The sequence below is a fragment of the Coffea arabica genome, chromosome 6c, assembly GCF_036785885.1.
Source record: "Coffea arabica cultivar ET-39 chromosome 6c, Coffea Arabica ET-39 HiFi, whole genome shotgun sequence".
Taxonomy (NCBI): Eukaryota; Viridiplantae; Streptophyta; class Magnoliopsida; order Gentianales; family Rubiaceae; genus Coffea; species Coffea arabica.
Window position 1 is genome coordinate 27299824 of NC_092320.1, and position 14163 is coordinate 27313986.

Here is a 14163-nt window from a genome sequence, read left to right on the forward strand (position 1 = left end):
GAAATCCAACTCAATCGGTTGCCGCAGCAAAAGTTGATAAAGGCGTTGAAAGACTCATGTTTACACGATTCTCGAAGGAAAACGGATCAAATGGCGGTGACAATTTCTTTTTTTTTTTTCTCTTTCACAGGAAAAATTGTATGCACAGATGAAGGTAATCACACCTCGCACTGGAATTGGTGTCGGGAAGAGTCCTCCGGTGAACAAGGGCAGATTTGAAAGTGTTGCAAGCGAATTTGATCAAAAGGTGCAACAACATGGCGATATAGAATCAACTATGGGCTCAATTTGCAAAAATTCATCACACTCGGGGCAAAATTAATTTTTTGGAAAGATTCTCAAAAGTCAAAAAGAAAAGCAAAAAGAAAAGGAAAATTATCAATCAAAAATCAAAAACCAAATCAAGTTTCACCTCGGCAGGCTCGGGTTTTATCCCACTGACCGCTTTTATTTTCGTTGGGCATGGGTTTTATCCCTCCGACCTCGGCAGGCTCGGGTTTTATCCCACTGACCGCTTTTACTTTCGTTGGGCATGGGTTTTATCCCTCCGACCTCGGCAGGCTCGGGTTTTATCCCACTGACCGCTTTTACTCTCGGCAGGCTCGAGTTTTATCCCACTGACCGCTTTTATTTTCGTTGGGCATGGGTTTTATCCCTCCGACCTCGGCAGGCTTGGGTTTTATCCCACTGACCGCTTTTATTTTCGTTGGGCATGAGTTTTATCCCTCCGACCTCGGCAGGCTCGGGTTTTATCCCACTGACCGCTTTTATTTTCGTTGGGCATGGGTTTTATCCCTCCGACCTCGGCAGGCTCGGGTTTTATCCCACTGACCGCTTTTACTTTCGTTGGGCATGGGTTTTATCCCTCCGACCTCGGCAGGCTCAGGTTTTATCCCACTGATCACTTTTATTTTCGTTGGGCATGGGTTTTATCCCTCCGACCTCGGTAGGCTCGGGTTTTATCCCACTGTCCGATTGTCAAAAGCATTTCATTTTCGTTAGCCACTAGCCGTGGGTCAGTCCCACTAGTGCGCATTTCGTTTGTTCAGCCGCTAGCCGTGGGTCAGTCCCACTAGTGCGCATTTCATTTTGTTCCGCCACTAGCCGTGGGTCTGTCCCACTAGTGACCATTTCCTTTTGTTCCGCCACTAGCCGTGGGTTAGTCCCACTAGTGAGCATTCCATTTACATTTTCTGTCTGGGTCTATCCCATTTACATTTCTGTCCGGGTCTATCCCGTGGGTCTATCCCATTTACATTTTCTGTCTAGGTCTATCCCATTTACATTTCTGTCCGGGTCTATCCCGTGGGTCTATCCCATTTATATTTTTGTCTGGGTCTATCCCATTTACATTTCGTTTCGGGTCTATCCCGTTTAAATTTCTGTTCGGGTCAGTCCCGTTTAATTTCCTGTCAGGGGTCAGTCCCCATCGTTCGAGTCGTTCATAGCCGAATAACACAGGTAAGTATTTGGTGTCTATTTCTTTGTCTCAAGTTTTTTCAAAACTCAGACAAAGAGGGGCAAACTGTAGACACCAAATTTTTGGTGTAATTTCATTTACTGTTTTTTATTTGTCGTGTTAGTTTTATTTGATTTTTAGTTTTTAATTTATAGTTTTATTTTTATTTTTAAGTTTTTAGCATAGAATTTCTTGAAAAAAAAAGAGAAAAAGGAAAAATGAATTAAAAAAAAGAGAAAAAGGAAAATCATGAAAAAAGAGAAAAAGGAAAATCATGAAAAAAGAGAAAAAGGAAAAATCATGAAAAAATGAAAAAAAAGAAAATGGAAAAAAAAGGAAAAAAAATAGCAATTTTGTTTTATTTGGTTTTATTTATCTATTTTAGTCATTGGATTTTATACTTTGTTGTTTCTAGTTTATTTGTTTTATCCAAGGTTAATTAAATTATTCTGTAATTTATTTTTATCAATATTGTTTTAATTAATCTCAAAAAAAAAAAGAGCAAAGTCGCGGCAATGCAAGCTGCGTTTCTACGCAGCTTGCAAAGAGAGAACTTGGGCAGTCCTTGGTTGCAAATATAGCAGAGGATAGCTGAGGGTTTTAGGGTAGAGATTCCATATAAAAAGGATAGGAGTGACAGCCACCAAAGGGGGGGAAGGATCCATAGAGGTTGGCGGCTGCAAAACCTGAAAAACTGAGGGCAAAGGAAAACAAGAGAGGGTAACGACAGGAGATTGGCGTGAGTTGAGAGCAAAAAAGAATCGATAGAACCAGGAAATCTGGAAGGAGAGGCTGCAACAAAAAGAACCAAAGCAAGGGAAAAGAGAGGAGAGAAAGCTGGAAGAAAGCAAGGCTGAGAAAGAGTGAAAGCCGAGAGCGGCGAGCCAGCGGAGAGGAGGAAAAACTGGACAGGGGTCATCGGATCTCCTTACGGTCACTTGTGGTTTTTCTCCACCAAGGTTGCAGCCTGTTTCGTTGGACTATTGTGAATTCAATCATTTCTTAAGGTAGCCTCTTCTGTTATCCTTTTTCGGCAGCCAAGAGTTCCGCTATTTGTTTTGTTCCCATAGTCTATGTTTCTGTTTTCGGTCCTAGATAAAAACCAGCAATAAAATGCCAACTTTGACTCAGCTGTATTGTTTCTGTTATTAAATGATTATGGCCATGATTTGCTAAGTTCAATCTGCACTTTGTTGCAAATGGGAAGACCAGATATGAAGTACGATTAGATCCAGGCTCCTTAGTCACGCTTGCTTGTCGTCTTTGTTGTTTTCATTTCTGTTTTGGCATGTTCATTGGTTTGTCCGAGAGGCTGTTGTCTTCAAATTGAGGTCATGGGTTGTTGTTGATATTTTGGATGATTTTGGTATGAGCCTTAATTGAATCTTGACTTGTTTGCTTTGGTTTTTCTCACGGTGACAAATTTGCAAATGGTTGGCTGGTTGAATGGAATGTTTAAGGGAACCAGAAAAAGTTTTTTCAAAGCATTACGAAATTGCAGAAATGAAACCAGTTATGAGGAAAGGTAGATGATGGCATTTTGGTGAGGATAATGACATCGAGTTGTTAAATTAGTGAAGTTCGTTTGAGTTTTCATACGCAAACATATCTAAGCCCAAATAAGAGGCTGCTGCATTTTTTTGCTGTTCTCCCTTTCCGTGAATATCCACCAAGTTTTAGCCTCTTCTAATTTGTTATTTAGTCTTGTGTGGAAAAGGGCAAGGGAAGAGTGTTTTCAGTTTGCATGTGTGAGTTCTTAAGACATTTGAATCATGCTCAAGTTCTTGCTGGAAAAAGCATTTCAATTTTGCCGAATCAAAAATTCATGGCTTTGCCTTATTGTTTTCTTCCTTTTTGGTCCCAAGCTATAATATTTGGTTTAGATGATAATTCCAGCATGTTTCTTCCTGGTTTGTTGGCATGAATTGCGTTTAAATTGAGTATGGAAAATGGCATGAACTTTGGCTGCGGGAAAAGGGAGTTGCTGAAGTTATAAATTGCAGCAGTCTTCCTCTTTTTTTTGCTGTTTAAGTTTCTTTCTAGCCTTGATGATTAGCTCCGTTTTTCTCGTTTCAATGAATTTACATGTTTAGTTGATGATTAATAATCAGAATCTTGGCATGTGGTGAACGTTTTGCATGTTGAAATGGAAGGAAAACCTTGGCAGAAAATCAGCAATCAGAAATGAATGAAACCATTCGTATGCATGCATGAAACAACTTTCAGATTTAGCACTTTGACCCTTCAAGTTTTCCCTTCTGCCACTATGATCCAACCAATTGAATAATGTCCTCAATTTAGTTCTTGGTAATTTTAATTTGCGCAACTTCATTGCTTGTTTGCTTCAATTAACTACCATGCTTTGTTTCAATTGCGCTTAAGTCATGACTTTAGGGGTTTTATGATCAAGTGAGTTTTGTTTTGCACATTTCTTTTAATTTTTCTTAAATAAAGTGGTACCTTAGCCTTTTTATTGTTTTGAAACCATTTGTTACTTCATTTGATTACCATCGAGGGGGAGGTATAATTTCTTTTAACTTTTTGTGTCTCTCCTATGTGAACCAACGTGCTACGTGAGAAATACATGTCTACTTTGCTTTCCTAGCCTTTCTTTAATTTCTTTTATTTATGTTATTTACTTTTACTTTTTATTTAAGTTATTCTTTATGGGGTATGTATACACCTCTTGACTTGTAATAGTTAGGGATTTAATTATTTTATTCCTTTTCCCCCTTTTAGATTGTAATAGGGTCTCCCTAATGTAATAGATAGGGATTGGAGGAGCATTCAATGAAGACCTATCGAAGACGCGTGCCTAGCTAGCAAATGTAATAGTTAGGGTTTTAATTGTCTTATGTGTCTTGCATGCTTAGTTGCTACGTGTTAATTTGATTTGTTAGGGCCTTGCATCTAGTCGAGCATGCTAAATGTTATGTGCTATGTGTTTATAAGTGTTTGGCATGTCTACTCGCTTTCCATAGCCATGAATGAATGTGATGGATGAATGTACGTTTCCACTAGTCCAACGTTAGTCGGAATTCATAGAATGGGCTAGTCCAACGCTAGACCCTTAGGGATTTCCCCTCGTTAGTACATGTTTGCATGTTCATTACATGTCATGCATTCTTTTTAGTTTTATCATTTTGCATGCCCCCCCGAACCCCTTTTCCCTCCATTTTAGGATTTTTGCATTTCATGCTAGTTATAGGGTTCATTTGCTTGAGAGTCCCCTTAAATATGGGATATAGACGATTGTGGCTTTTTCTAAGCCTTAGCACGCTTGTATTCCCTCTATAAAAGGGCAAATTGAGTCACGATTTAGGTCTCCCCGTACCCAATATGCATGAATTCCCTAGGCTCATGCATTTTTAAATCCACTCTACCATTTTATACCCTCATCACACTTTCATTTTTCCTCCCATTTTGCACACATGCACCTTTATGTTTCTTCACTTGCACACGAACACTTTTATCATCACTTGCACACATGCACTTCATATTATCATTTCACATATCGTACCTTACCCACTCACGTGCACATTTTCATTTACATATTTATTATTTTTTATTACTTTTTCAAACTCATGTCCTCACATTATATACATGCATTCCATTCATTTGCATCCCACTCGCATTATTCGTGACTTCTTCAAAGGATCGTTATTGGGCTTCACAATTAATGTGATTGGCACCACTCAACCTTCGAAGAGAAATTTCCTCAATACCCCTAGGTCTAGGGTTTGCATTCATGTAGTGCATCCAAATGTAATAAATTCTTTGGTTAAAACAAGAAAATCTTTGATTAAATCATGCAACTAGCCTTGGCTAGGTCAAAGAGGTGTCTTGGATTTTATGCTTGCCTTCCCCTTTGTCAAATGTGACTCCCGAACCTTTTTCTTTAGTTTACGTGGACTAGGAGTCGTTTAAAAGGGGTTTCTTACTACTTTTTCCTATTTTTTCTTTAAAAAATTCATTTTAGGTGACTTGGTACACCTTAACTCATTACCAAGTGGTGACTCCAATTTTTATTTCAAAAACCCTTTTTAAACTATAATTTTGGGTCAAATCGTCGCATTCTCAACCCCCCATTTAGACCCATTTTTTCTTTTAAATCACAATTCATTTTCCAATCACAAATTGAATCAAAAAATACATTTTTTAAACCATTTATTTATTTATCAAAAAAATGGGGCGCGACAAAACAGAAGAAAGAAATGATTGAATTCTTAATGCTATTTCAAGATGTGTTTGCACGGTCATATGATGATATGTCAGAAATCTCTACGGATATAGTGGTTCACAGGTTACCAACTGATCCAAATTTTTTGCCTGTGAAGCATAAGCCATGTAAATTCAAACTAGAAATAAGTCTCAAGATAAAAGAACAAATTATGAAACAGCTCAATGCTAAGATAATCATGGTGTCTCATTATCCCATATGACTATCGAATCCTGTGCCAGTGCCTAAAAAATTTGGGGAGGTTCGAGTATGTGTTGATTACAGAGATCTGAATAAGACCAGTCCGAAAGATGATTTTTCTTTGCCAAATATTCATATTCTTTTGGACAATACTGCTAGACACGAAATTGAATCTTTTGATGATTGTTTTGTTGGATATCATTAAATTTTAATTGCAGAAGAAGACAGAGAGAAAACTTCTTTATCACCCCATGGAGAACCTTTTGTTATCGAGTGATGCCTTTCGAGTTGAATAATGTTAGAGTTACTTATCAGAGGACTATGACTACCCTGTTCCATGACATGATTCACAAAGAGATGAAGGTTTATGTGGATGTCATAATTAAATCCAAGAAGGTCGTGAACCATTTGGTTAATTTAAAGAAACTATTTAAAAGGTTGAGAAGATATAATTTGAAGTTGAACTCTGCGAAATGTGCTTTTGGAACCCCAACTGGCAAATTATTGAATTTTATTGTCAGCAAAAAGGGTATAGAGATAGATCCTGTGAAAATAAAAGCAATTCGACATATGCCCATTTCAAAAACTCAAAAAGATGTGAAGAATTTTCTTGGAAAGATCAATTTCATTGGCCGATTCATTGCACAGTTAACCTCTACCTGTGAGTCTTTGTTCAAATTGTTGAAAAAGAATGCGCCGATGGATTGGAATGAAAATTGTCAGCAAGCTTTTGTTAAGATCAAGAATTATTTATTAAATCCTCCAGTCTTAGTGCCACCTCAGTTAGGAAGACCTCTGATTATGTATTTGTCTATTCTCGATAAGGCTTTTGGATGCGTTCTGGGATAGCATGACGAATCTGGGAGAAAGAAACAAATCATCTACTATCAGAACAAGAAATTTACAACATATGAGACCAACTATTCTTTCCTTGAGAGAAGTTGTGCTTTAGCATTGGCAACTGAAAAATTGAGACATTATTTGCTCGATTATACTACTTACCTGATTTCTCGTTCTAATCCTCTAAAATACCTATTGGAAAAGTCGATGCCCATGGGACGCATGACTAAGTGGCAAATGATCCTTTCTGAGTTCGACATTGTCTTCATAACACAAAAGGTAGTCAAGGGACAAGTTATAGCAGATCATTTGGCAGAAAATCCAAGAGAAAATGATTATCAGCCATTGCATACCTATTTTTCAGATAAAAAAAAATTTATTTAGTAGAGCAGTTAAGGATATGAGTGAACAGTATCCTGGATAGAGGTTATTTTTCGATGGTGCATAAAATTCTTTTGGAGCTGAAATTGGAGTCGTTTTAGTGTCATCTGAAGGAAACCACTATCCTGCTATTGCCAAATTACCGTTTCCTTGTACCAACAACATGGCCGAGTATGAAGCTTGCGTTTTTGGATTGAAAATGACATTGGACATGGAAATCAAGGATCTAATAGCATTCAGTGATTCTGATTTACTTGTGCACCAGACGCTTAAGCAGTAGGTAAGTCGGGATTCAAAAATCATGTTGTATCATTGTAACTTGCTTAGCTTGGCCAGCAAATTCAGGAATTTGGAACTCAGACATATTCCCTACACGCGCATTGCTTTTGTTGATGCTTTAGCCATTCTATCTTCGATGATTCAACATCCAAATGAGCTAGTAATTGAGCCTATACAGATTCGACTTCAGGATAGGCCAGCGCATTATCTGGTTATGGAAAGGGTCTCTGATGTTCGCCCCTGGTACAATGACATTAAAGAATTCATGAAAACGATGTCCTACCATTCTGATGCTGATTCTGTCACAAAAAGTTTCTTGCGCAGAATGTCATCAAGATTCTTCTTGAACGAAGAAGTGCTATACAAGAAAATATTTGATTTGGGCCTTCTGAGATGCATTGATGAAGAGGAAGCTGATTATATGATGAAGGAAGTGCATAACAGGGTTTGTGGGTCACACATGAATGGGCATCTACTGACTAAGAAGATCATGAGATCAGAATATTTTTGACTTACTATGGAGCACGACTGTATAGATTTTGTCAGAAAGTGTGTCAAAATGTCAGATGCATGGTGATGTCATACGTGCTCCCCTTACAAAACTCCATACCATGACTACTCCATGGTCATGTTCGATTTGGGGAATGGATGTGATTGGAGTAATTGATCATCCTGTTTTGAATAGGCATCGATTCATTCTAGTGACGATTGAATATTTCACCAAATGGGTTGAAACCACATCCTATAAGCATGTGACTAAAAAAGTGGTGTCAGATTTTTTGAGAAATAACATCATCTGTCGTTTTGGCGTACCAGAGACATTGATCACCGATAATGCTAAGAACCTCAATAATGTCATGGTGGATAGATTATGTGAAAAGTTTAAGGTCATATATCGAAATTCTGCCTTTTACATGCCTCAGATGAATGGAGCCGTTGAAGCCGCAAATAAGAATTTGAAAAAGATCATTCGTAAGATGATTGAAACATACCGAGATTGGCATGAGAAACTGCCTTATACATTGATGGCGTACAGAACTACTATCAGGATTTCTACCAAAGCAACTCCTTACTCTCTTATGTATGGAATGGAAGCAGTATTGCCTGCAAAAGTTGAAATTCCTTCCTTACGCATTTTAATGGAATTTCAGATAGAAGATGCTGAATGGATCAGGGAACGCTATGAGCAGTTGTCCCTAATTGATGAAAAGAGGTTGAATCCTGTTTGTCATGGACAATGTTATCAGCAACGAATGACTCGAGCTTACAACAAAAAGGTTAAGCCCCGTTTGTTTGAAGTTGGAGAAAATGTCTTAAAACGGATTCTTCCAATGCAAGAGGAGGCTAAAGGAAAATTTGCTCCCAATTGGTAAGAACCATTTATTATTAAGAAAGTGCTATCTGGAGGAGTGCTTATCCTTATGGAAATGAACGGTCAAGTTTTTTTCCAACCAATCAATGCAGACATGTGCAAAAAGTTTTTCATTTGATTATAAAAATTTTCCTTTAAAATTACTGCAATAGACGGATTTAAGGCAGACTCTCTCCCATTTCTCCACTTCGATATCCTATCTCTAACTTTTTCCTTTCGACTTTTCAGAGTCACCTTCCTTTTTCGCTTGGCAGTCCCTTAAGATCATTAACCCTATATTGGGGTAATTTTGTTTCATTGAAAAAAAAAAAGAAAGAAAAGAGAAATAAAAAAAGAAAAAAAAGAAGAAGAAAAAGAGAGCAGAAAGAAAACAAAAGAAAATAGAGAAATTTGGTTAGAATTAAATTGGGGCAAAATTTTATCTTTTTCCAACCCTAGACCGGAGCAAGTTTTTCTAAAGAATGCTATTTCAAATGATTGCAAAGCCATCATATGATCCGCTGTCAAGCCTTTCAAGCATTTCAAGTCTTAACATTTCCTTTATTACTCTATCCGATCCTAATCACAAGAGCCAAAATTGCTAACTTTCATCTTTTGCAGTACTTTGAGAAAAATTTTTCTTAATCAATTGGCAAATGATATAAATACAACTTTTCTGAAATTGTCAGAGATGATTATCTCACTGATGCCACAAATTCTCAAAATATGACTGGATTGATACAGTTGGGGTTTAAATTATCTTGTCTATGTATCAAGGTAAAAACGTGAAAGGGCACCTTCTAATAAAAAAAAGGAAAAAAAAGGGAAAAAAAACGAAAAAAAGAAGAAAAAAAAGAAAGAAAAAGAAAAAGGGATAAGGGTAACTTTAGTGAAAACCTGAAAGGGCGCTGAGGTAGGGTTTTGGAATACAAGAGGATCATGAACGCAGAAGAAGATGCTGAGATTTGAAAGCTGGTGACTATGTTGATTTGGGTCTCTTTCATATTGTTGTTCTTTTGCCGATAATGAATTTCAAAATGGATGACGTCGAAGAGGTCAAATGGAGTATTTCTCTTCATCAAAGGCCGTCCTCTAAATATGAATTCAACTTTTGATCCTTGGATCTATGTTCATAAATTCAACAATTTTATTTTACTATTCTATTTACTATTTTATTTATTTATTATGTATAATTGTTTATTTCATATCAGCATTATTGTATGATAAATATTACAATTTTCAATTGTTTATATTTCTCATTTATTGTGTCTTACTCAAAAGACAATCCCTTATAATTTGTCCCAAAGGAGTCAGGAAATTGAAGGTCCTATGATAATAAAGCATGGATAATTGACATTTGACAATTGCAAAGATTTTGGAGGGGTTTTCGACCAAACCTAAGGGAGCGATTTGTCGATATTGAAACTCATGTTTACACGGCTCTCAAGGCAAAGGGATCACATGGTGGTGGCAGTGTTTCTATCACAGTTGTTTCTTTTCCTTTTTTCCTTTTTCCAGAAAAAACTATATGACACAATACTGGTTTTGTTGAGCATGATTCACACTGGAGCAAACGGTAGAAGGATTGAGTTTCAAGCTCCGCTGTACATTTCCGAATAAAGAAGAGAAAAATCATTATTTCCTTTCTTTTAAAGTTCAAAAAATCAAAAGAGTTGTAAGTCCACAAATTAAGTTTTTCTTGGATTATTACCTTTTGAGCAACATGCATTCTGATCTTTCAGTTCGACAACATAGAACTTGTGTTTTCATTTCTTCATTTTTTTTTATTTTTCTTGGGTTTGGATTTTATCCCACCAATTTCGGCAGACTTGAGTTTTATCCCACTAACCGTTTTTATTTTTGTTGGATTTGAATTTTATCCCACCAATCTCGGAAGGCTCGGGTTTTATCCCACTTACCGTTTTTATTTTTGTTGGGTTTGAGTTTTATTCCACCAATCTCGGCAGACTCGGGTTTTATCCCACTGATTATTTTTATTTTTGTTGGGTTTGAATTTTATCCCACCAATCTCGATATGTTCAGATTTTATCCCACTGACCATTTTATTTCGTTGGCCTTGAATTTTATCCCACCAACATCGGCAGGCTCGGATTTTATCCCACTGACCGTTTTTATTTTGTTGGGTTCGATTTTATCCCACGAACCTCGGCAGGTTCAAGTTTTATCTCACTGACCGTTTTTATTTTGTTGGATTTGAGTTTTATTCCATTAATCTCGCAATGTTCGGGTTTTATCCCATTGACTGTTTTTATTTTGTTGGATTTGAATTTTATCCCACCAGTCTCGGCAGGCTCGAGTTTTATCCCACTGATCATTTTTATTTTGTTGGATTTGAATTTTATCCTACTAACATCGGCAGGTTTGGATTTTATCCCACTGACTGTTTTTATTTTTATTAGAATTGGGTTTTATCCCACCAATCTCCGCAGGTTTGGGCTGTATCCCACTGACCGTTTTCACCAACCTCGATAGGTTTGGGTTTAATCCTACTGACCATTTTATTTTATTGGGCTTGGGTCATATCCCATCAATCTGTTATTTCCGGACAATCAAATTTAATTTTCTATTGATGAGTCTCAACGTCCATCGCGCACTCTTCTACATCTCTTTTTGGAGCGTAACGGCACCTCTCCACGCATCTTTTCTAAATCATGACAACCCACTTTTCTTGACTATTTGATTAATAATTGTGCTTTATCATTCATTTTGTATTTCATGTGTTAGAAGTTCTGAGAGCTCAAACTTTTTTGACTTTGCAAATATCACAGATGGTCAATGTACTTGTTTCATTGTGGTTCACTTATATTCGAACTACGTTTGACCTGATTCCTATGACGGAATACATAGGTAACTCTATATGAGTTCGGTCAGGTCTTTTGTAACATTATTGCATCATTTTTACCCAATAATTATAGCCAAATGTTGGCTTGATTGTTTTAGCTCAGGTGCAGGTAGAAGAAGCAGGTGAGCATTTTGGTGTCTATGTCTTTGTCTTGAGTTTTTTCGAAAGTCTAGATAAAGAGGAGTAAGTTGTAGACACCAAATTTTTGTTAAATTTTAATATTTTCTTGAATTTTTTCTATTTAATGAGTTATTTATTTTCTTACATTTTAATGTGTATTTTTCTCATTTTTGCAGGTTTATTTTAGGAAAAAGAAAAATAAACAAACAAAAAAAAAAGAAAGAAGAAAATCAAGAAATCAAAAATCATCCTAATCATTTTTGTTTCACCAAAACCACGATTAACCCATTTTTACGCTCCATCCTTATTTGATCTTTCTTCTCATTTTGGTAAAAATCCATCATGTTATTTCATGCATATTTCTTGTTATTTGGAAAACCATCATTTTGACTTACCAAACACACAAACTCCACTTTTGGCTCCTAATATACATCTCTCGGCTCTCTCTCTCACAAGACAAGCCAAAAAAAAAAAAGAAAACACTACACTTTTCCTCCCTCAAAAACTCTCTTTTGGCCTTGGCTGATTTCTCTCAATGGGCAGAGGACAAAAACAGAGGAGGGGAAAAAGAAAAGGGAATGCTCCTCTCTCTCCCCACTTCGGCCTTTCCTGGAGCTCCCAACAAAAAACACTGACAGATGAAAGAAAAGAGGACTCTTAGTTGAGAGCTTCTTCCAGGCTTCCAGATGAAAGCCACCGCTAGTGCCATTACTACCACCACTGCCATAATAATCTCCATTGTAAAACCGCTGTAAGTCTCTCCTATTTTTTGCTTTGATTCCAACGAGATAGCTCCTAGAAATTTGGCAAAGATTTAGTTTATCCTTATTTAATGCAAACTGGTTCGATTTTTTTTTCTTCTTTTCTTCGACTTTGATGATCAATAATTTTGTGGGTTTTGTGAAATAAATTGGTTGCTGGTGTTGTTGTATTTTTTTGGAATAAGCCATGAACAAAAATTAAGAAAAGAGAAATGGCCTTGTAAATGCCTTGTTTGTGTTTGATAAAATGCCACAAAGAAAATATGAGTTAAGTTAGTGAATCCTTTGTTCATATTTTCGTCAAAATAGGTGATTGTAGCTGGCACAAGGTCCGAAAATATTGAATTATCTAAAATTTTTGGAGTTTTGAGCTTTACAGGCATTGAAGTATTTTTCTTCATTTAGGGGTTTTTTTGCCTTAATTTAGGCTTTTTATGTTGTTTTCTTGTCAAATTAAAATCAAAATTGTATTGTAGAAATTGTAAGTGTTGATCTTGATCCCTATCTTTTGATGTTTACAAAATAAATGGATGATACTAATATCTCTCCAAGAAATATTTTCAGTTATGAAGTTATGTGATTCCATGAACAAGTGCTATTGAAAGAAGACAAAGGTTGTTGAAAGCTGTCGGACGCTCAAAAAGACTGCATCGGACATCCGACAACCATTGAATATCTTCGGACGCAGAAAACCAGCCTACTGGACGTCCTAAGGAATTGAAGAAAAATTCCTAGTTTTACATCATACTTCGGACGCAGAAAATCAGCCTACCGGACGTCCGAAAGAATTGAAGAAAATCTCTTAAACTCTCTACCTACTGTCGGACGCATAAAACAGGGCTACCGGACGTCCGACACTGCCAACGGATAGTTGACTGTTCAGCTACTTTCTATCCATTGGAAGCATTAATGAGGCACTTTTTTGGCTCTATATAAATAGTGGTTGGTCAGATATTTCAAACAATTTTGGCACACTGAAGATACAAAAGATCTAGAGAGATTTTAGTGAGAAAATACTCTTCAAAGAAGATTTGTAGTCTTAGTGGTGTGAGGTTCATTGTAAGCTTTTCATTTGTGAGCGAATACTTAATGAGTGTAGCTCTGTGAGGGTTGTCCTGAGGGATAGTAAAACGTCCTGGCTTGACCGAGTGGAGTTCGGGGCAAGGAGGAGGTGAACCTTCCTTTGTACACAAGAGTGATTATAATTCATCAACTTGAAGAAACTTGGTTGAATTAATCTACAAGCTCAAGAGGAGCTGTGTGGTTAATTGGTTTGCAATTCCTTCCTTTTTATTTACTTACTGTTACGTTTATGATTTTTGCATTGTTTGTCTCTTGGTTGTTTTCGATCCTTACAATTGGTATCAGAGTTTGGCCTCCTAGAGATTAAGCTCAATCGGTTTGGGAGTAAAAATGACAACCAATAATGCTATGTTTTTTGAAGAACATTCTGTGATTAGATCACCTATGTTTAATGGGTCAAATTATGTGAGTTGGAAAGAATGAATGATTATTTTTTTGCAATCTATTGATATTGAATTGTGATTTATTATTAGTGAAGGTTCATATGATGCCTCTCTTATAAATGAAAATACTCATAGATCTAGACCAAAAACAAGAAGTGAACTGACTGCTATAGACAGAACTCATTTCACCTTAAATGCTAAAGCTATGAATGTGTTATATTGT

The 14163-nt window shown here is 36.7% G+C and overlaps 2 protein-coding genes across 2 annotated transcripts; both read left to right on the forward strand.

The window, feature by feature from the left end:
- The first annotated feature begins 7263 nt into the window (after window positions 1-7263).
- On the forward strand, window positions 7264-7890 carry LOC140008718 (uncharacterized). Its single transcript, XM_072053573.1, has 2 exons — window positions 7264-7376; window positions 7428-7890. Exons 1-2 carry the CDS (start codon window positions 7264-7266, stop codon window positions 7888-7890), a joined length of 576 nt encoding a protein of 191 aa, XP_071909674.1.
- Window positions 7891-8356: 466 nt separating this feature from the next.
- LOC113693549 (uncharacterized) lies at window positions 8357-8752 on the forward strand. Its single transcript, XM_027212085.1, has one exon. The coding sequence runs from the start codon at window positions 8357-8359 to the stop codon at window positions 8750-8752; it is 396 nt and encodes a 131-aa protein (XP_027067886.1).
- Window positions 8753-14163: the final 5411 nt, after the last annotated feature.